Genomic DNA, 24508 nt, shown 5'->3' with positions numbered 1-24508 from the left:
CAATGGCACTGGATAACAGATTTATCCAATGGATAAGTTTCTCATCTTTCGAACAACCGCCGGTCCCCTGAGCATGCAGCTGCTCTCGCCGTGCGTACGAATACGACTGCGAGTCCAAATGCCAGTTGTATATTATACTGTTGACGAGTCGGAAAACCAACGTTTATACGCGCTAACCTGTTTGCCTGCGCGGCTCCGCCATCCGACGAAACCTGCAGTCGTTTTAGTCGAAGGAATCGTGTGTCGTTTGGCTAATGCTTTCCATGGTAAATGTATGCAATCCAATAAACATGTTAGATGTGTATTTTAATACAGAAAGCGATATCTTTTATAGCTATATTTTAAGGTCTTCTTGCATCAATTTTATCCATTATACTCTATAGCAATGAATGGCGCTATAAGCCTATATTATTACGTCTCTCCATCGCTTATCATAGTAAGTCCACGTACGCTAATGTTTTCAAGCGTTTTCAGTGCAAACAGCATCAATTTAAGAGCAAAGTTAAAGCATATTTGATATATAATGGAGAATTCGGAAACGCTAACTATTAAAGAGCTGCCACTCTTTTATCTCATACGAAGAATTTCTTAATAATTGTTTATATATATATATATATATATATATATATATATATATATATATATATATATATATATATATATATATATATATATATATATATATATATATATCACATACTTGTGCCTTTATCAGGGCGATAACAGGGTGATATAAAAACGATATCGTCATTGATATCGCTTTTTGTCACTGATATCGCTTTTTGTCCCGCTGCATTTGCCGCTGGCAAAACAAAGATGGCTGACTCGAGCAGTTCGAGGTTTGTTTCAGTCGATGTCGATTGCTTTATAGAAGAAAACGAAGTATGTGATAAACAGGTTATCACAATCGGGACGAGGTGATATCAGTTTTATCGCTTTCAGGACGATATCATAAATGTCCCTCGTTCGCTGCGCTCACTCGTGACATTTATGATATCGTCCCTCAAGCGATAAAACTGATATCACCTCACCCCTCATGTGATAACCTATACATATATATATATATATAATATATATATATATATATATATATTATATATAATATATATTATATATATCAAAATTTAGAAAAGTTGTTATAGCAAATCAAGAGTGCACAAGCCGAAGCGTGCTTTATTTAAATTTACCGAGATAGTATGAGGAGCTACAAGAGATGACTTGTAGCTCCTCATACTATCAAGCCGAAGCGTGCTTTATTTAAATTTACCGAGATAGTATGAGGAGCTACAAGAGATGACTTGTAGCTCCTCATACTATCTCGGTAAATTTATATATATATATATATATATATATTTATTATTTATTGAAAATGGGTCAAGAGTTTTGATTGGCCAGCAGCTGTTGGCGAAATCGTCATATCCGCTCGGCAGCTGCCCAAATTTGGACAGTGACGTCACTTCGTCGGATATGAAAAAAATTATTGCACGTTTGACGTCACTTCGTCAGATATGAAAAAAATTATTGCACGGTATGACGTCACGCTAATTTATGCGGCTTGTGCCAAAACCTAAAAGCGGGAAAATACGAATGGCTTCATCAAAGGAAAGGTTCGCTGACCTTGGTGAAGATGAAATTAAAAAATTGCTGGAAGAAAAAGACTCAAAAAACACAAAAAGAGCTACCAAAGGCAGCAAAATGATCTTTGAAGACTATTTACAAGAAAAGAGGCTTCGCCATCCACAAAATAGCGAAGAACTTGCTTCAGTTCTCAAGTGCTTCTACGCTGAAGTGAGAAAAAAAGATGGGTCGGAATACACAAAAAATTCGCTGTGTTCAATAAGGTTTGGACTGAATAGATACTTTAAGTCTCTTTTCAACAACGACATCATCAAAGACAAAGAATTTGACGAAGCAAACAAAGTGTACGAGGCCCAATGCGTAGCTTTAAAGAAACGAGGACTTGCCAAAACAGAACACAAACCACCAATAGCCGACGAAGATATCAAGAAACTCTATGAAAGCGGCGTTTTCAATACAGACAGTCCAGCCACTCTCCAAAACAAAGTATTCCTTGAGATTATGTTCTTCTTCTGTCGTCGAGGAAGACAGAATCTTCGCGACCTGAAGAAAGACGATTTCGTTATTATAACGAACCCACAAGGACAGCGATGTGTTGTAAAAAAAACAGACGAACTCACGAAAAACCACCGCGTAAACGACGCTCAAGCTGAAGAAGGGGGAATTATGGTTGCCAATGACAGTCCTTACTGCCCTGTGCATTCGTTCGAAAAATATTTAAATCATCTTAACCCCGTCAACGAGTTTCTTTTCCAAAGGCCGAAGTATAATTGTCCTGTTGAGCGGGTAATTTGGTATGACAATATGGTCGTCGGGCAAAACACACTTGGCAAGAAGATGAAAGCGTTGTCAAAACAAGCAAAGCTTTCTGTTGAATATACCAACCATTCGATTCGAGCAACAACAATTACTATCCTCGACAGAAATGGCTATGAAGCCAGACACATTATGTCAGTGAGCGGTCACAGGAGTGAAAGCAGTTTAAAGAGCTACACTAAAACTGACGATTTAACAAAGAGCAAAATGGCCGGTTGCTTGTCTTCTGTAATTGATTCCAGCGAACATTACGTAGCTGAGACTCCGACTCGTAATGATAAAAACACTAACATGTCTGCCCTGACTTCTGTGAATGAAGATGAAACTGAGCTTCTTTTAACAAACTCACAAGAGGAATCAATTTTGCGGGATTTCTGCATCCAAACGACTACACAAACATCAAAACAGTTCAATTTTTACAACTGTCAAGTTCAGTTCAACTAAAATGTTTATAAACTGGAATGTTTCATTTGAACTTGTGTTAGGACAATTTCAGAACTCTAGTTTTCCAAACATTTGTATTTTCATATAAATATTCTACATGATTTGAAGTGTAAAATAACGAGGTTCATGATATATATATAGCCTACGAAACTCTAGTAACAATTAATTCCTTCGAAGTTCGAAACTAACCTGGAAAGCCAAGGCCAGATTATTCCGTTTAGAAGTGTTGAGCAATATCAACTTTCACTTTTTCTCGGAACCACGATATTGCAAAAGTGGCAGACTAGTCAGTCTTTAATACTGACTTGTTTACAATAGCACTAACGATTTTCACCTGTTTAAACATTTATCATTTTTCTTTATAACATGCGAAAGAAAATTTGCATGGGCGTGCAATTAAATGAAATTGCGATCATTGGAGACATTGCAGTTGTCATGTATATATATATATATATATATATATATATATATATATATATATATATATATATATATATATATATATATATATATATATATATATATATATATATATATATATATAAACAATTATTAAGAAATTCTTCGTATGAGATAAAAGAGTGGCAGCTCAATACTGCAAGCAAATAGAGCAATATATATTTATTCATTTAAATAATTCTTAAAAAATTGGCATCGCTACTCTGAGTTTCATGCCACAGAGGCAATCATCAGGCGACTAAATTTCAGTTCCTTACAAGTTTGATGACGTGCGACTTTCTTGTTTGCGCGTGCGTTTAAACGCCTTGATCGTATTAATAACACAATCAGATCTGTTTTAAATGTCAACCAGTGGAAAAACTCTTATTCAGTTATTGATTGGTTTAAAAAGATTGATGATAAAGCCAAGCACATGTTTCTATCTTTCGATATTGTCGAATTCTATCCGTCCATTTCAAAAGAACTGCCGGACAATGTCCTCAACTGGGCCAAGTCATTTACATTTATATCCCTAATAAACTGTTGAAAATAGCATCCGATGTGATAGCACCCTCACTGACAGAAATTTTTATCCAGTCTATTGCCACTGGAATATTTCCAAACGATTGGAAGGAAGCTAGAGTGTCACCCTTATACAAAAATGGCGCTAAAACTGATCCAGGTATAACTACCGACCTATATATCGATCATACCAACGATGTCCAAAATTTTCGAAAAAATCATTTACGACCAACTTTATGATTATCTTAATGAGAACAACCTGCTGACTTCTTGTCAATCTGGGTTTAGATCATTTCACAGTACACTAACAGCACTACTAGAGGCAACAAATGATTGGTCGGTTAATATAGATAACGGCTTGTTAAATGCGGTAGTCTTTATCGACCTAAAAAAAGCTTTTGACACCATTGACCATGAAATTCTTCTGCTAAAGCTAACAAATTATGGAGTTGATCCAGGTAGTCTAAATTAGTTTAGGTCATATCTATCGAATAGAAAACAAAAGTGCAAAGTAAATGGTCAGCTCTCAAGCTCTACCTCGTTAACCTGTGGAGTCCCCCAGGGTAGTAGTTTGGGGCCATTGCTATATTCCTAATCTATATTAACGACCTATACCAAATTGCTTGAATGTATCAAAGCCCAGAATGTTTGCGGACGATACGAGTATAAGTTATTCCGCTGATTCATTGGACAAAATGCAATTTGTTATTAACCGTGAATTAGAAAATCTGAATAACTGGGTTACAGCTAATAAGCTTAGTTTGAATATTGTTAAAACGGAATTCATGATAATAGGATCGCGGCAAAGAATTAAGATAACGATATATCTATTTCCATTAACAATCGTGAAATAAACAGGGTCAATGTTTCCAAATCTCTAGGTATGTATATTGATAGCCACCTCTCGTGGTCAGAGCATATTGACAAAATATCCAAAAAGGTTTCTTCGGCTATTGGAGCGTTAAAGCGCGTAAGACCCTTTATATCGCGCAAGGCGGCAGTTCAGCTTTATTTCGCTTTAATACAACCACATTTTGACTACTGCTGCTCGGTTTGGGATGAATTAGGGGACACACTTGCAAAAAAATTACAAAAATTACAAAACAAAGCAGTTCGAGTCATAACGAGGTCAAGTTATGATGCCAACGCTTGTGCTCTCTTAAATCGCTTGCAATTAGATAATCTCTATATACGACGTAAAAAATTGAAGTCTCAGTTGATGTTTAAAATATTAAAAGGAAATATGCCTCCATATTTACAAACCTTGTTTTCTATTCGAAATTCTGAGTATGACTTTAGAAATAATCAATTTAAATTAAATTTACCAAAAACACGAACGAACTATCTAAAACGTAGCTTATGCTATAGCGGGGCTTTGTTATGGAATAGCTTTCCTGAAGAAATGCGTAATTCAACCCTCTTTCCTCAATTAAAGAAAGCTACAAATGATTATTTTACTAATATATATAACGACTCTCTCACGGCAATTTTGTAAACCAGTTGTATTTTTTAACTGAATATTCCACCGTGTTTAAATAAATTGTTTGTATTGTATTGTATTGTGGTTTATTCAGCCGAAATAGAATTAAATAGCGTATATGAGACCAAGCAATACCTCGGAATGACCGCGAATTCGTTTAAATCAAGATTCAGCAACCATAAAAAGTCCTTTAACCACGCCAGGTACGAGAAGGAGACTGAACTTTCAAAGTATATTTGGGATTTAAAAAGAAATGACAAGAAGTTTACACTTTCATGGTCCATCACAAAACGCGCGCCAGCATACTCGCCGGGTGCTAAACGATGCAACCTCTGTATTGCAGAGAAACTGTGTCTTTTGCAGGGTGACGCAAAAAAACTCCGGAACAAAAGATCAGAGATCTTCGCCAAGTGCCGCCACCGAGAAAAATTCTGGGCAGGAAATTTTAAACGCACGCGCAAACAAGAAAGTCGCACGTCAACAAACTTGTAACGAACTGAAATTTTAAATTTAGTCGCCTGATTATTGCCTCTGTGGCATGAAACTCACAGTATAGCGATGCCAATTTTTTGAGAATTATGTGAATTAATAAATATATATATATATATATATATATATATATATATATATATATATATATATATATATATATATATATATATATATATATAACCAAGATAATCGTATTTCGTTAAGACTAAAAGAGTGAAAATTTTTCACTCTGAGTAGCGAAAAATCATTGTAATTTTAAGATTTTAAATTATTTTAAATTAAAGTCGCTTAGAAAACGATTTTCGTAGCCCACCTTCAAGCACTACTTGAAAACACGATAGAAAATTAGGCTAAATTATAGAAAGTCTTAATAAACTTGTTTTTAACTTCACAAACCTGCAGTTTTCGAGCATTTCATCTTCGAAGAATCAGTGAATTTGCATGTTTTGCAATACACCGTCGCCATTTTGATTTAGGAAATGTTCGGAATACTTGGTGTAATATGCGACATATTTAGCAGATTCAGCAGTTTTATACCCGCGGTATTTAAATGAAGTTCCCTGCACTTTTGCTGTTAGGTTTTTCACAAATTTTCATAGTTTTTCTAAACTGAATTAGTCAGAGAAGATTTAGAAAACAATTAATCGAAAAAACATCCGCATGGAATGAATGGAAAATGAAGATTTTTAGTCTCTTTGCAGTTGCATAATATTGAATAAATATATTATAGAATACTATAGAAAATTGTCACTGGTAAACAAGTCCATAAGACCCAACTAGCTATTGTATATTCAGTTTTTGAGATTATAACGCTGCATGCTGTTTAAAGGTGCGGTGCGAATTTCATGTGATTCTATACAATTTTTCTAATGGTGTGGGTTCAAACATGGTTGAATGTCGTTTATCAATTTTTTTATATTGTCTAGTAAATTCCGGCATCGAACGTTTGCATTAGTTTCACTTTTCAAATAAACATAGCTAAATAGTATTCTTTTTTCGTTGTATATCAGATAGACCAAAGATCCTGAGTCACCTTTCTCGGGAAGGCTTTTCCATTATTTCCCTCAATTTTTTAACAATTATTTTTGCCTGGTGAGCCTAGCGGTGGTACAGCATCTATTTGGGTTAATTTCCAATTTGTTATTCCGGTGACGGCGCCAATTTTTTCCACGGGAACACTGCCACTCATATCGAAGAAGATTTTCTCGACTTTCTTGATATCAGCCAGTTCAGTTTCAATTTGACTTTCTTCAATGAAATTGACAGCTTCGCGGCAATTCAATCTCGGTTCCAATTCAACAAAAGCAATATCGTGGTCGTCATCGACCGCGTTATAGACCGCGACAGAATCGTCCGAGTCGTCTTTCTTCTTCCATCGTGAGTTTGTAGACGCATGTAGCTCCCTGGCAGCCTTCTGAGTTTTTGTTCGCGCAGTCGTCTTTCAGCACTCTGTGGAAGTCTTGGTTTACATCTCCCTTGAAACATACGTGGTAACATGTAGTCACGTAATGCTTTTTATCAGAGTAACTTACGATGCCGACCGTTCCTGTGGGAATTTTGCGGTCTTGTACTTCCAGGCAAATTTTATGTCCTGATCGTAGTCCTCCAAGAAGATATGAAAGTGGAGGAGACTCTTCGTTGGGATTACTATCTTGAATAAAATCAACAAACATGCCGATTTTTATACCAAACAATTTCTTCAGTTCGACCATGGACGGTAGTTGATTTTGAGCGCACGTAATGTATAATTGCCAAGATTTTTCTGGTTCTTTTGCGATGCCAATATTGAAATCTTTCACCCAGGAAAGCCTGAAAAATACGAAAAAACAAGCTACAAGATTAGCGTAAGGACCTTTGTTTAATGTTTAAAGTTATCGTGATTATAATTATATCATTTATTATAATATAGCTTATGAACTGTAGCTATATGAGCTATTCTGCAATCTGATTGGTGGAGATACTCACCATGCAGATATTAGCTCATATATGGCGAGGTGAGTAGCAAAAACACAAAACCGACAATTATAGATATATTTAGGGGTAAGTAAGAACTGACAAAAAGCTTTCTGTTCATGAAAACGGGTTTTCAAATTTAATTTGACGTGTAAACATTCAGCGAAAGATTGACTTTAAATAAAAGAATAGCCGATCTAATTAAATGTTTTATGCAATGTCTATTTCGGTCATAAAATGGTATATCTATTCCTGGTATATAATTGTAAATTATTAATAAACTGCATATAATAGATATACTGTACCCAGCTAGTTTCTTTTTATATTTCTTTTTCCCACCAGAATTTTTGCCTAGTATATTTTCTTCAAACCATTCACGTTTCGTGCCTTAAGAACAAACGTTTGGTATTTTGGTATTTATATTTTGGATATGATAATCTGAAATTAGACTGTCACAGATGATTTAAACAATTTGTTTGAATGAAAGAATTTATTTTCACACGTGTATTTTCACAATTTATTTTGGAAATAGTGACAGCCAACTCCTGAATTATTAGACTAACCTTCCTTATACGTAATGAATGGAAGGATCTCTTTCCCAAAGATATCGATGATTTCATGGGTACGAGGTACTTTGCCAAACTTGCAAACGATTTATAAATGTTGGTGACTGCATTCCTCGTTTGCATCAATAATTTTAAAACTTTCCAGCCATCCCAATCTTAATTATAAAGCATAAAACGAATATTAATTGCATAGTGTTTAAACAATTCTATAATCTGTTTGAAGCGAACGGTTTTCTTACTTTGCGAGTTCATCTTTATGACCCATACTTATGTCAGAGTTTTCGTCTAGAACATGCGTTGCAAACCATTTTTCCTTCGCGCCTATAGTCAAATAATGAGAATTGTATACAATATACCTGTATTGCTTTCCATATAGTTCAAAAACTCATTAATAATTCATAAGCATTTAAGCCAATAAAATCAACCCTACGAAGTCACATGTGTTAGCCTCATACGTGGCAAAGTACCATGAATGCTTATTATATAATGGCACATTATATAATTTGTCACGTTCATTAGTATTCTTTATATAATTTTCATCCTAATTAGCATTTGTATTATACTTGGAGCAAATTTAGCAAATAGGGCAGGCTTTAATGCATTCGTTGCGACATACTGTATGTAAATGACGTAAACGCATATTAGGCATCCGTTTAGGTACTTACAACTGCCTCTCTCCCGGTAAATATGGTAAAAAGCTCCTTCTCGTGTTTTAAATAGTACTTAAAAAACAAATAGTAAACGAGAAACACGCTTCTAGAGCAAATAATCACGGGTGTTAGAATTTAGGTTTATTTAGCCTTAGATAAGGTAATAATCCGACTTATATATTGTAGGCGTCTGATGTCAGTATAAGATTAGTTACGAATTAATGGGTAGAGGTAAATATATATAGCACCAATGGAAATATTTAAACTTACAATCCTTGTAAGAAATAAATGGAAGTATTTCTTCGCCAAACAATTGCACCATATCCGCAGTACAGGGTACTTTGCCTAGTTTACAAATAACTTCTAAACTATGTTTGTTACGTTCCTCAGGTGTATCAACAATTTCGAAATCTTCAATCCACTCAAACCTAAACGAGAATTTTATCTAGTGAAAATCTTTTGATGCGAACACGAGGTAACCAGCGTGTCCTAAATCAACTTTCTTGAAATTATGAAAGGTTTCAATGCAAGAGTTCCAATTTTACACATGCCTTTAACGAACTATGGATTTGCTTTTCAAAATGTCTCCGATAGAAATGTGAGAAATGTCTCCCGATAGAAATGTGAGAAATGTCTCATGATTAAAGCATAACAAAACAAAAGGGTCTTGGAAGATGTATACAAAATTTTAAGAAATATATAGCAAACTGTTAAAATTAAATTTCATGAAGACAGACGTTTGGTATAAAATTATATCACATCTAAAGGTACATTCTTACCTTTCACTTTTCAATTTAACATAAACCTGTTTCATATCATAATTCAAGTCAAGAATATTTTTGTCAAACCATTCATCTTTTGACCCTAGTATGAGAACAACATTGAACATAAAACGAACAAGCATTAAGTATTCCTTCTGTCCAAGATGCCCGAATTTCGTAGAACAACCTTTTTGAATTCTCTCCGTACGTAATGAATTTGAGTTTCTATAGAAAACTATGTAAAGAACAATATTGAAAAATTTCTCACCTTCCCGAAAAACAACGAAAGGAGGTGATTCCTGTCCAACAAATTCCACAATCTCCTCAGGGAGGTTTTTTGCTGTATTTGTAGACAATTTCTAACTGTCGTTTATTGCATCTCTCGTTCAAATCAACAAAGTTAACGTTTTCGACCCAATCTAACCTAAAATTTGAATTTGGACAAACCTCTGAGGTTGAATTACGAAATTCTTGTATGTATACATGCATGTACCCATGCACACCAGTACAAATATTTTCAACCTTATCATAAGTTTAACAAATTAAAAACTCAAAAAGTGCGTAAACCTAAAAAACGCTACAAAATTGCATGGTAATTTAAACAAATTGAAACTTTACCCTGCATATACTTATATATGTGCGTATGAAATGCACAGAAAAAGATTGCTACCTTTTCAGCGAAATCTGAGTATACCATCTGCCTGAAGCATTTCCAGTTGCTAAAAATATTAAATACAACGACATGAGGCAAGTTTGAAAAGAGGTATATAGCTATAGTTATGTGCATGGGTATTGTGAAAGTCTGGATAGATTTGTATGGCATTCATCAGTTAGATTTTCTGCCAAGATAGCTTAAAGAAGCGTTCTTATTTCTTTATCTTATATACCTTCCAGTTTTACGCATGGAATTGTCCTGTCGACCTCTTCTGTAGATAGATCTTGCATGCGTGCAAACAAATTGTAAAAGGTCAGGTTCCGAACTGCATTTTCAACAACGTGAAAACTAAGGGGATCCTCAACGAACACACCACCCTGGCAAGGGTAGACGATGATTGTTATGACATAAAGGTTTGGATAAAAAGAATCTTTATATTTTACGCTTGCTGGTTTAGTGTCTTCGACATGCCGGAAAGTAATTTTCCAAAATTGTTGTATACTTCCGACATGTCTTGGCCAAAATCAGGGACGAGATTTCCTTAGCAACTCTTTTCCTAACTCCTTCTATTTCGTGCATTGAAATTATTACTCCACGAATAACTTCCTCACAAGTAACACCATAATTTGGCAAAGTTATACAACGAGCCACATCGCCTTCTATACAATCAGTGACAAAACTATCCGGACATTTCATAAACCTCCCTTTCCCCCCCCCCCCGCCCACTTTCAATGTTGAATATAAAAAATATGGCTTAATATATTACTTACTGTCTCTCCAAAGGCTTTCTACAAAAACAAATTTGCCTTTACCCAACATTGAAGAGGGGGACGGGGGGAGAAGCCACTGTTTTTAATGAGCTGTCCAAAAAATGAACGAAAATATGTAAGTGTCCGGAAACGATTGCCTCTAATAAGATCGGATGAAAACGAAAAAGCAGGTGGGCGTGCGCGGAATGAGTGGCTTTTGACAAGGCTGGAACTTACCAGAGATGAACGGAATGAGTGCGTGGCTTTTGACAAGGCTGGAAATTACCAGAGATGGACGCAATGAATGGCCTTTGACATGATCGGACTTCGATAGTTCTAACGCGGATAGCTGTGGACCACTCAAAAGAGATTTAATTACTTCGTCAGATTAAACGACTTTCGCCTCTCCATCTTTCAAGATGAACATGTTGTATTCCATCGTGACAATTTCCTGACTACCTTTTATCACTAGCCCAATGCTGCTCAGGTCGGAGAAATCTGCCTTGATTTCGTCTCGCTACGTTTCATACACACGAGACTTGATCATATCAGCGTAATTCATTCTCTCGGATTGCGTGAAATGGATTTTGTCTAAAGAAATAAACAACACCTCTCCCCCAGAATTACAAAATGCACATGCAAATGTAGATCTGTATAATTTCTATGAGATACTCTTCTTCATATCTGCATTTATTTTTCGATTTAAACCGCCCTTGCATCAAGTTATAGGTTCCTTTCTTACCCATTTCGGGGAATCCACCGACACGTATCAAGGATTTTGTTGATCTGAATGTATAAAGAGAGATGTTATATCAGTACATCAGACAACTTTATATCTACATGCATGGCGAAAATTGTGAAGAACATTATTTGTGGTTTTGAATATTGTTATGTTGCTCTTGGCCTCCTGGGAATGCAATACTTTTTTTTCACAACATGACTTCATGCAAAGTTTCATATTGTTATGATTTTTTTCTCTACTCGTTTTAGACATGCAAAATAGCTGCCCTCAAAGAGTGTTATTCATCAATATACCTACATTCTAATTTTGTGATACGGCAATTTAATTTAGCATTGGGTGAATCAATAATATCTATTTTGTAAAATGCTGCAAAAACCGGCCCACATGCATGCATGCATGCATGTTCTATATACAATATGTAACCTACACCTAGTTTTCTTTTGAGTTATATAAGCGCTTTAATTTAATAAGAAACAAGTAACCAATGCTTTACACCTTCAGGGTTATCAAGCGACCAAAACGAAAGTATAGCTAAAACAATCAACAGAAGTGAAAAATCCTGAGTTCGCATGTGTATTTTTTTACTGAGAATATAATATATATTATAATTATGTAGGTCACTCGTATAATAGTTTTTTGAAAGCTTGTCTAGCTATTAAATCGTTTTATCGAAAAACGATTTCTTCGTGGTGTATAGCCTATATTTTGTAAGAATTTCTTTCTTCTGTTAATTTGATACAATTTGACTTTCATATAAGCCTTGAAACCTTTTGAAAATTACTCATTACAGTTGAAAAATGTCATTTGCTTTTCTTACAAGTATGAGCGTCAAAAGCAAATTGTGTTTGCTAATTAGATGCCTGCATGATTCTGTAAATTTCCGAGTACTTTGGAAGTATCATGGTGCGACATACCTTTTACGAAAATTACGAAAATCCTTTGCTTTTTGTATTCACGTCAGAGAATGCAAGTAAGAATTGTGAATTCTCCAGTGGTCTGGATCAAGGAAGTATCCACGAATGAAGAAATATAATTTGGTAGAGAACAAATACAATTTGGTCGCAAAAAAGAATGACGTCACATCGTGATATAGATAAAAGATGTTTTTGTCATGGAAACAGTGCATAGCAGGGACGATCTGTCTATTGTTAATGCTATATACCTTCACACCATGGATTTCCTTGATAAAACACACCATGCTATGGCGCGTCAACAGATCCAAGCGGACGCCGGATGCGTAGGCAACTATAACGTAGGGGTAGAATCGTAATTTCTATTTAACGGCCAAGAACCCTGACAAAACAATATATATAGCTCTAGTTTTTCAAAAAATGTGGAACTGCGCGTGCATGGGGGTAAAAAATCCGGATATTTATGATAAAGTCTGAATTTAACCTGAAACCATGAGTGCGCAAAGGATGGTGGATTGTAACCCATGCCGAATAAACTTTGACTGATTGATACGGATGATTAAATAAAAGGCTTGAAACAAGCTTGGTTTACATAATAGACTCGACAATTTGCGAAAAGTCTATTGTCGAACTCGGCTCGTGGCCACTTTGTTTTGTTCTTATGACAAATGATGTGTATAACTGTAATATTCGTGTATCACTAACTGAACAGACAACGGTTCAATGTTATCTATTTGTTTAAATACTTACATGCAATTACACATTATGCTACACTTTCAATTGTTACTTTCGTTATACAATTACTTAGCATCACATCTGATGTACATCACATAACATCACATCTTTACATCTTATTTTTCATTTGGTGACCTGCAGAATGTAATTCAAATTGTTTGCTCTGTGTAATAGTGCAATATATATATATATATATATATATATATATATATATATTAGTGAAAAGAAATATATAGTGAAATGAAAATGAAGCAAGTATACAGAATAATAGATAATATGTAACCAGTTACCGTTACCTCTAAATGTTTCTCGATACAAAATTAAAAGTTTCAACTTTGAATTAGTCCAAATAGCCAGCATACCATCATTAAAATATGCTTGGTATATGCATGCATATCATTCACACAAGTGAAAGTTTTTCAAAACCGCATCTACCTAAACAAGGTTCCAAATCAGGATTCAGTGCTTTCAGACTGTGTTTTAAATTAGGACAGTAATAAACGCCACCAGATGTGTTGCTGACGTAAGCGAAGGGCAACTTTCTGCCATCTTTACATTTCATACACACCAAGGAACCCGAATCACCCGGTTCCGAAAAGATTTTTTTATCTGGAAGACTTCTTATTCCATAAAATCCGCGGTTCATTCCGTTTCCCAATGGCCCTGCATCTATTGCAAACAGCTCCCCTTCTCTATCTTTGCTTACAGAGCCAAATTTTACAACCCGAGCTAACCCGCCCATCTTTTTTAAATTATCAATCACTTCCCTTTTACTAGCCAAATTTTCACGAACGCCCTCTCTTTCAAGGTAGTTGACAGCATCGTGACAACTCCAACATTCATCAAGTTGAATTAATGCAATATCGTGCTCGTCGTTGTATAAACCACGATAAAACGTGCCAAGTACCCGACGTCCGTTTTCGTCCGAATACTCATACCTAACGCCAGCAAGATTGCTTGAACCATTTTCATGCTCTTTCTTCATTACTTTGTGCGATTTGAATAAATCGAATTCTTTCAGTTTTCCGTTAAAGCACACGTGATAACAGGTAATTGCGAAATGTTTTGGCATGTAGATATTTCCAACACCGAGGATAGTGATTGTTCCTCCAAATGGTTCATTTGAGACGTAAACTGCGTCGCCTGGTCTTGGTCCTCGGAGAAAGCCAGAATAACTGTCGCTAACGACCCGTTCTTGAATAAAATCAACAAAATAGAAAATCTTATTGCCAAATATCTTCTCCAGCTCCTCCATCGACGGTGTTTTGCGGTCATCGTGTGTGATGTAAATCTTCCACGTTTTATCCTTCTTGCCGTCAAAACCAATATGGAATTTCTTCACCCAGGATAGCCTAATGAAAAGGCGAAAGAACAGAGTTAGTACTATTTAACAATTAGTCGCCTAAGGCGAGGTGGTAACAAGCCTATAGCTGAATTGTTTTAGTATATATTTCGAGGTGTTTGCAAATAATATGAACATGATTTCATAAAAATTTAGAATTGCTTCAAATTTCTTATTTAAAAGACAACAACAAAAAGCTATCGTCACCGAGCAGTGATCAGAATGCAGGGAAATCAAACTCTCAAAAGCTTATACTCTGCGAGTAAGCGGTTATTACATTTTCGTGATAACCTGGTACCTGGTTTTTATTTCGCTGTAATAACCTTCCACCCCGCATTTCCCCAGGAGAAATTAAATACCACCGCCTGCTTTTTAGATTGCATGAAGGTTATCACAAAATACTTAAAAACTGATGAGTTTCTAATTGGAACCAACGCGACATTTACCCTTTGGATGTCACTTTCATCAACGCGGCAAAAAACATCCTGTTTAAAGCGGGATGGTCGAAACTGGGATCCCGTCTGCATGGGCGGGACGGGTTGAAAAACGTCCCAGGGTTCATATAAATTAACAGAATGCGAAAATCATATAGAAATAATCCTGAGCATTGTTATTCCTTTCCAACATGAAACGTCCCGTCCCAGCTCTCATATATAAACGGTCCCTTATAAGTCTGCCGCACACTTGGGTTATTAGTTGAGTTAATAAACCCCGCGAGGCGGTTAGCTCAGCAAGTTACTCTCGTGTGCGGATAGTTTTTCGTGAGGAATTTGCCTCGAGAAGCAAGTTTCTATCGTGTGCGGATGGTTTTCGGTCTGAGATAACTGCCTCGCGAGGTCGTTAGCTCAGCTGATAGCTTTCTTGTCACCTTAACAAATCATTTGCATATTCTTTCTTCATTTTCAGCTCTTCATCAAGGATATTTGTTTCGAACCACTCAGTCTTTGCGACTATAAAATAATTAACGGTTTAAATATAATATACGGATGTAAAAATGTATAGAATTAACGTGCGCGTTGTATAACATCATTTAGATTTGTCGTCAGTAATGAAAATATTGCTCGATTTTATTTGCAATATCATAGGAATGAAGAGACTTACATTCCTTGTAGGTAATGAAAGGAAGGATCTCTTCTCCAAACAACTTCAGAATATCAGGAATACGAGGTACCATGCCAAATTTGCAGACAATCTCCAAATTACGTTTTTGCCGTCTTTGGTCTGCAAAAACGATTTTGAAACATTCCACCCATTCAAGGCTAAACAAAAGATGTTTATAGTTAAAATGATGCGACAAACAATAGACCTTCCCCAAATTTTGAAAACAGCAATGTCGCAGCTGAAATTGCCTTGGATTATTACTACAATCACACATTGCGCTGTTGGATGAAATGTAAAAGGTCTATTATCTAACTTATACCTGGACAATCCTTTGGAGAATTTCTCTTTTATTTTAAAATCTTCACAGAGAATATTTGCTTCAAACCACTCAGCCCCTGAGACTATCAAATTAACAAAGTTGATATTATACAAGTTTCATGAAAATGACAATGAGTTTTGGGTAGTTGATACATATGTGTTACTTGCAAGTAAACTTACACTCCTTATAGGTAATGAAAGGAAAGTTCTTTTCTTCGAATAAATTTTCAAGGTCAGCAATGTGCGGTACTTTGCCAATTTTGCAGGTAATTTCTAAAACTTGTTTACTGCATTCACCATGTCCACTAACCCGTTTGAAACCTTGTACCCATTCCAAACTATAAATTAGAAGTAATATCGGTTGGATACGAGGGCATTGCAACGATGCCTTTCAGACATTCAAAACGATAGAAGGTGTTTCTAAGTATCTTTGATCATATATTTCTCGAAATTTTGAGAATTCGTTCGTGACCGCATATAAATCCCCTTCCCCGGGCACAATTAAGCAAACATGTCAAATTTTTTTTATTACGCGACGGAACATAAACATGTATTGCAGTCTATATTTAAGACTCAAAATATTCTTGTTCATTCTTGTTTGATAAAATTTTTTAAGAAGAATTTTCACTACCTTGCTAGCGCCTTTCCATATGTCTCTTTCAAAATGTGGTTTTCATCAAATACTTTTTCTTCAAACGACTTTCGTTTTAAGTCTCTATCTGTGTATAAAGAATGGAAATTGATGTAATAACCGGCGATTCCTTTTCAGCATTTTTTCAATTACAAATTAAACGTTCTGAATTAGATTTTGGGTTGATGGGAGTAAACTAGCAGGAAGATAACTATTCTTTGTAATTGGTAAGAAGGATCGATTTTATCGGTCAATGGTGTTCTTTTTGTGCTATTTTTCTTTGTATTATGACCTGAATTGTCTTTATTTTGACGGACGGTCGCACTGGATTTTCGTTGTCGTTTTATCGCACCCCGGGCGCGAAAAATTGACGCTGGTAGGCTATTGGATCTTTGTAACTTCCGAACTGTTCTAAATGAATTAAAAATAACATTTAAGAATGATGCTTTTAGAACAAATGCAATACTAGGCCTATGCATATTCCAGAGTTAAATCGACAGGTACAACAGGTTCGCGGTGTTGTGATGGTGCTATTCTGCATGTTTCTGTTGCAAACCGAACAATTATAATTGTCTATATTTTAACATTCTAAACAGCGAAACAAATTTTCTGTTTGTAAAAGTCATCTTAGTTTAAAAAGCGCTAAACACTCTTCCCATTCTAGTCACCATTTCGAAACACCATAACATTCTTTCTATACGAAAACTGCTTCATCATCTCATTTATTTATTGACTTAGTTAAAGTCGACTGCTAAGAAGGAGTGATGCTTATAAAATACATGTATACACGATAGGAATGAAAAGTTTCAAAGCAATGGCTTGAAAGCAGTGGTATCGGTATTTCTTACCATATTTTATTATTTTTATAAACTAGAGATACTGACGTAGGAAGGAATTTACCTTGTCACCTTCTCTCGCATCTTCGCTCTTTCAATGTGATCACGTTCAGCGCCTGTAAGAAATAAGCATTTATATATAAATAATTATGCTTGCTTGTACACCACGTAAGTATATAATTCTTGTAGGGTGTACCTACAAGCTTAATTACTTATCGATTGTCACCATGCAAACGTACAAGAGTATCATTTATATATACTCAAACAGTCAAGCGTATGTATCTATCTATATACGGGGTTTGTTGTCTATACGAAGCAAGTTGTTCCTGGCAATTCTTGCCAAGCAGGAAAAAATTGTTTTTATCACTCAATAAAAACACTTAATATTTTTATCAAAAGTTTACATAATAGGAAAGCACCCAGAAAAGTGGCACACTACAGAATTTTACTAAAACCTTTCTATCCATAAAGCATCTTAAATTTTGATGAAAAGAAAAAAATGAGGATCACCGAAGTCGCGTGTGCGATATAAACCTGATTAAACACCATTTAGTGATAATTAAAAAAAAACACGAGATTTCAGATAAATATAACACAAAATGAAAGGATCATTTCTCGCGATCATGTAAAAGCTTTCAATTTTCTTCTTAGCGTCGACCTTATATTGGAGGCCTTTTGTGGCCGTTGTCGTCAGACAGTTCCTTCCTGCGCTTTTCTTTTTTCTAATTTATTAAAAATATTTGCGTAGGATAGTTGAAATGCCGAGACAACCGAAATAGGGTTTCCACTGCACTCCCCGTCAGCTTTCGAATGGACCGCCTCTTGAGAAGAGGAGATACGAAATAAAAAACAAATTTTTCGGCAAGCTTTACCCCTTCCCACCTCATGGATTGAATTTTTATGCTGACCATTCAAAGTTATCGTTTAAAAACATTATTTAATTCCTGGCGTGACCTTTCTATTGGTTTAAACGGCGTGGCGATCCTGATTAAGAATATAGTGCACTACACATGATAGCTATAGTTATGAAGTTCAAAAGCTTTTATTCCTAAAGCAGATGATACGAAAACAATGACGTATAAGGCTGAATAAGTATTCATTACTTCTGACTGGTTGACTTGAAAATAAATATGATTATATTATCATTGAAAATACATAAAATACATGCAAATACATTTAGACTGTTTACTGTTAGTAAACTATTAACTAAGAAATTAAAATCGAATAAGAGAAGATTTATCCAATAAATGATATTGTCTGCAGCTCGCACAATGCAATCAGCTTATAACTAGAATGCTATCACAGTAAGTCATTTAAAGGCATTCAAATTATACATTCCGTAAATAATCCCGACTATATGTTTTGAAACTCACATTATAACATATTGTATATATTAGAACAATCCTCGTTTCATGTGGTCGTTTATACAATTTGTATTTATTGAAATCGCGATACAGCATTCGTATACTCTGATACGCTGATTGGCTAAAAGCGTTGTGTTTAGATATAACTCAAAAGTAAACACGGAAATTTCGAGTGGAAACATGCACATAGCTCTTTCGAATTCCATCGCTAAAATACTAGCTACATAAAAAACGCGATAGACGCGTTGAGAGAGGTTTAAGTGAATAAGAGCTTTTCCTGCATTGGTCTTTAGTGTTGCTCTCTCCCTACGTAAAATCTAGGGAGAAAAATTTATTCTCGAAAACGTATATATGTTAGCAAATTAGCATCAAAAATGGAAAGTTCTTGCTTCATTATAAGAGATTAGTTCTCTTAATTGTTAAAGCAGTTTTCCACTATACTTATTCTAAAGCTTCTTGAAGGAAAAATAACTTACTTAACAACAAGATACATATGCGAAGAGATACTCAAGATAAAACAAGAGTGTAACCGACGCAGCCTTTAGTTTATACAAAAATAATTGTATTTAAGATGAAGTTTTTATACGTTTTTATAAAGTGCCGTTGAATCTACATCTTTTGTGTTGTATTTTTTAGTCTATTTTTTAGTCTATTCATCGATCGACGTAATGAAGGGCTTTATGGTATACTGAAATATAACTATTATGTTACGTTAAATAGCTACAATATAGTTATCTGATACACGTTAATACTTACAGATTTGCATTTGAACTGAAGATTCTTTCTCGGATATAGAAGTAAAGTATTGTACGGGTATGTTTTATACTTTGTTTATACTTTATACGTGCGGATGATGTCCGACTTGATGGGGGTAACCTTTTTATGTATGACGTTAATCGTTCATGCATGCAAATAATAATTCTAATTACTTCTGCTCTCAATGACGTCTTTATGGAATTTAAATGATAAAAATTAACTATTTCTGTTCCTGGTTTTTCGGTACTCATGGCTTAATTTAATTACGCCGGTCATATTTGCGATAAATATGGTATTAAAATATCAATACTTCTTCTAAATTGTCGCATTTAGTATACCCGCTCATAATTATATGACCACTGAAGCACTACATTCCAGAAACAACTTAGATTGATCGGCATGAACACATTATATTGCAAACACTGGAACACACAAAAATATATTGTGTATATTTATATTTATAATTCCAATCCATGTGAGGTCCTAATATACGTGGTATATCTTTGAATCTATATTGTATTTTTACCAAAATAACTTTGAATCCTTATTATTTGCCCAATTTCGCGTTGGTATGTGGCCAAGATTATGTTAAAGTATCGTTACTGCTTTCTATATATTTCATTTTCACAAACTAAATTAGGCAACGATTAAGATAATATAATTCACCGCGTCATGGTGAACTTTGAAAGTGTGGATGTTCACATGCACAAGAGCATCCGTTTTTCCGGAATATTCTTACCCTTTTGCCAAAAAGTGACCAATGTGTCCTAAAATTTTGCTGAGATTTTAAGGAAGTTTTGATGTCTTATTTAGGGTGATCATGACTTGCCTTACAGCAGTAGATACGAAAAATATTATTCCCATGCATGAAGTTTCATCTACATATATATTTGATTATATATGATCATTGCCATATGTAGTCTAAAATTATTGCTAAAATACATGCAAATACATATTAAATATTGTTAGTAAACTATTGACAAGAAAAAGAAAAGATATAATAAGAGTAGATTTATCATTTATCCAATTGAATTATATTGTCTGCAGTTCGCACAATGCAATCAGCTTATAACTAGAATGCTATCACAGTAAGTCATTTAAGGGCGATTGTATACTCTGATACGCTGATTGGCTAAGAGCGTTGTGTTTAGATATAACTCGAAAGTAAACAGGGAAATTTCTATAGTCTTTTAGTTTTTCTTTGTGCTTTATCATATACAAAAATATGTAAAGCATTTTCCCTGTTGATATTTTTCGAGTATTTAGTAAGCATTTCGAGTCGAAACATGCATGGTTCGTTTGGATCGAATTCAATCGCTAAAATACTAGCTACATAAAAAACGCGGTGGGAGTTGACTTGCATGTAGCTCTATGATTCTATAAACGCGTTAAGAGTTTTGACCAGAACGACCTAATGCTTTTAAACAGGTAGCTCTTTCACAGCTTTTCGTACACTGGTCTTTAGTGTTGCTTTCTCCTTACGTATAATCAAGGCAGAACATTTTTTTCTCGAAAACGTAGCTATATGTAGCAAATTAGATGGCATCAAAAATGGAAAGTTCTGGCTTCATGAGGAGAGATTAGTTCTCTTGTTAATGCAGTTGTCCACTATAAAGCTAAATGTAATCACTTATTCTAAAGCTCTTGTTTGAAGGAAAAATAACTTACTTAATAACAATGCACATATGCAAAAATAAGACAAATAAGATAAAGTAGACATCTTATGTTCTTGATATTCAAGATAAAACAAAAGTGTAACTGACCGAGCCTTTGGTCTATAGACCAAATGTATATATAATTATACAAAAATAATTGTATTTAAGATGAAGTTTTTACACGAAATTAAATATTACATACACATAAAGTTAGGACCATGAGTATTTATACACTTATAATATGATGTAAGGATTGGGAAACTTCGTGACAATGTTATAAGCGTACGTTATAATTTATTTTTTTACAAGCGAATTTTTTCCTACTAGCCTAGATATATTACATAGTTTAAGCTACATCAATAAAATGATCTTTCTTAATAACAACGTAATATTTTTTACTTATCAAATTTGTGGATATTTTCGATAGCCCCCTCCCCCCCCCCTTATAGTTAACTATATATTAACTATATGCTCTCAAATCATGCATTCTCAAATCACTCTCAAATCACATTTTTGCGTGCGATTCACCTTTTTTGTACAAAAAAAACTTCGTAGCAAACGTATTCATTGAAAAGTTATTTCAGACAAGAGTTTACCTATTTTCTATCGGTATAAAATTTATTTTGCATCAGTGATTATTCGGTATGTCTATTTATATATATATATATATGTATATAGCTATATGACTTATCGAAATATTCTTTAGGCCTAACCTAGATTAAGAATTACTTGCCGGTCGCATGCCATGCTTTCTCAGGATCAAATTAGCGTTTCTGGTTTGAAGCAACGATAATTAAAATATGTTTTGGTGGTTGAGAAATGCCAGGGTTTTAATGAACAATGTGAAATACGAAAGCTCGAAATTTTCATTGTTTTTAAGATAGCTGTAATATATATAACTCGATGAAATTATGTCTTATTATAGTATTAACCGACGGTAACTGTTTTTATACCAATTACTAGATAAAGTGTCGTGGAATCTACATTTTTCGTGTTGCATTTTTTAGTCTATTGTTTAGTATTCGTCATATAGATCGACGTGTAATAATTATAGGCTTTATGGTATACTAAAATATAACTACATTACGTCAAATAGCTACAATATATAGTTATCTGATACACGTTAATACTTACAGGTTGGACTTGGACTGAAGATTCTTTGTCGAGTATAGAAGTAGCTAAAGAATTGTATGCGGATATGTTTTATACTTTACTTTATAAGTGCAGATGATGTCCGACCCAATGGGGGTTAAAGGAATACCAAATGATTTTCCGTGCAGGATTGCGTGATCCATGCACGCGGGATGTTGCGAGACTTTCGGAAAGCGTGAAAATACACGAGCCGTAGGCGAGTGTATTTTCACGCTTTCCGAAAGTCTCGCAACATCCCGCGTGCATGGATCACGCAATCCTGCACGGAAAATCATTTGGTAATTGTTTTATAAAATAACTGTAGTGAAACAACGGTTAACTTTATTAAAATTAAATTTCGCGTGCAGGATTGTCTAAAACGCGTGCAGGATTGTCTGATCCTGCACGGCTATTGACCAATCACATTGCGTGTTTCACTATAGTTATTATATAAAACCTTTTTACGAATGACGTCGTTATAATCGTTCATGCATGCAAATAATAATTACTCCGGCGTGATCGACGGAGTTGAAACTTCGCCTTATAGTTTTTTTTTTTTTTTGGTTTCTGTTTTTTTTTATTTTTGTCGTCGCAAGTGTGTTTTGGCGCGAAATCTACTAGTAATTGAAATGTGTCTGTGACCGTATTTATCCACGTCACAGTTTAGTCTCCCAAGAGTTGTGGTGCACAGCTTTGGCTAATTTTCCGATGCGCGATTCGATTTCGCTCGCATAATACGGCAATTCCTCCAAGAAAAACAATTAAATCGTTCTTTTGATGTTGTTCGATTAAGTTTAGATTTTTTAATTGGGGTCAGAGTATATTTAATACTCACATGTACATTCTGGTCCTATTCAAGTTAATAATATCGCTGCTATTTTGCCGTTTAACAAGATGATGTGCATGGTCGTGTATGAGCGCGTTGATACGTCGCAGACTCGCAGTTTGCACAGGATTGAAGATTTGATATAACTATATAAGCGCGAATTTCAAAGACAAAGTTTAGGACAAAGTGAACGTATCATGCGGTTTATTTACATTTTTGAACAATTGAACTTTTATACTTTTATACTAAATACGACGTGCTTCTGAATTTCACGATCGAATAACATTTAGGTTGGCGAGGCATCTAAATGAGTATGAACTGTTTATGTTCAGAAGCTTTATGTTCACATTGAAGACTGGCACATGCACGGCATGCCGAAGTTAACGCTAGACAAGCGTCTTGTTCCAATTACTTCTGCTCTCAATGACACCTTGATGATCAAAATTAACTATTTTTGTTCCTGGTTTTTCGGTACTCCTGGCTTAATTTAATTACGCCGGTCATATTTGCGATAATTATGGTATTAAAATATCAATATTTCTTCTAAATAGTCGCATTTAGTACCCGCTCATAATTATATGACCACTGAAGCACTACATTCCAGAAACAACTTAGATTGGTCGGCATGAACACATTATATTGGAAACACTGGAACACACAAAAAACACAATGTGTATATTTATATTTATAATTCCAATCCATGCGAGGTCCTAATATACGGGGTATATCTTTGAATCTATATTGTATTTTTACCAAAATAACTTTGAATCCTTATTATTTCCCAAATTTTGCCGTAAGTGTACAATCATTTGTGCTCCGTTTGCACTTTAGTCAAATAAAATACCTAGGACGATTATGAGACTTTTTTCTTTGCTTTATCATCTTCTATTCATATTTAACTTACCTTGGACGTCTTATAAGCGTTTGCATCCATATATTGAAAGTTAGAAACGGAGAAATTTGACACGTAAGAATTTACCGGCGACTGGCCATCCTACAGTAGTTGCATGCAACATTTGATCATTGTATCATTGATAACCGATGGATTGTCAGCGC

The 24508-nt window shown here is 34.9% G+C and overlaps 1 protein-coding gene and 1 long non-coding RNA gene across 2 annotated transcripts; both read right to left on the bottom strand.

Moving 5' to 3' along the window:
* Positions 1 to 6526: 6526 nt before the first annotated feature.
* LOC114541896 lies at positions 6527 to 12840 on the bottom strand. Its single transcript, XR_003689395.1, has 10 exons — positions 12761 to 12840; positions 11342 to 11890; positions 10371 to 10419; positions 9969 to 10124; positions 9719 to 9803; positions 9210 to 9367; positions 8529 to 8610; positions 8287 to 8444; positions 8029 to 8110; positions 6527 to 7579 (listed from the first exon to the last, which is right to left on the bottom strand). It is a non-coding gene; the product is annotated as an uncharacterized LOC114541896 (long non-coding RNA).
* A 954-nt stretch (positions 12841 to 13794) lies between these two features.
* On the bottom strand, positions 13795 to 22683 carry LOC114541897. Its single transcript, XM_028561692.1, has 9 exons — positions 22630 to 22683; positions 17785 to 17836; positions 17177 to 17295; positions 16885 to 16972; positions 16434 to 16591; positions 16255 to 16336; positions 15936 to 16093; positions 15703 to 15784; positions 13795 to 14844 (listed from the first exon to the last, which is right to left on the bottom strand). Exons 2-9 carry the CDS (start codon positions 17802 to 17804, stop codon positions 13893 to 13895), a joined length of 1659 nt encoding a protein of 552 aa, XP_028417493.1. The 5' UTR covers positions 17805 to 17836; positions 22630 to 22683; the 3' UTR covers positions 13795 to 13892.
* Positions 22684 to 24508: the final 1825 nt, after the last annotated feature.

Source organism: Dendronephthya gigantea, unplaced genomic scaffold, assembly GCF_004324835.1.
Source record: "Dendronephthya gigantea isolate DGI-Jeju-01 unplaced genomic scaffold, DenGig_1.0 000319F, whole genome shotgun sequence".
NCBI classification, from domain to species: Eukaryota; Metazoa; Cnidaria; class Anthozoa; order Malacalcyonacea; family Nephtheidae; genus Dendronephthya; species Dendronephthya gigantea.
This window is presented reverse-complemented; position numbering and strand designations above follow the sequence as displayed.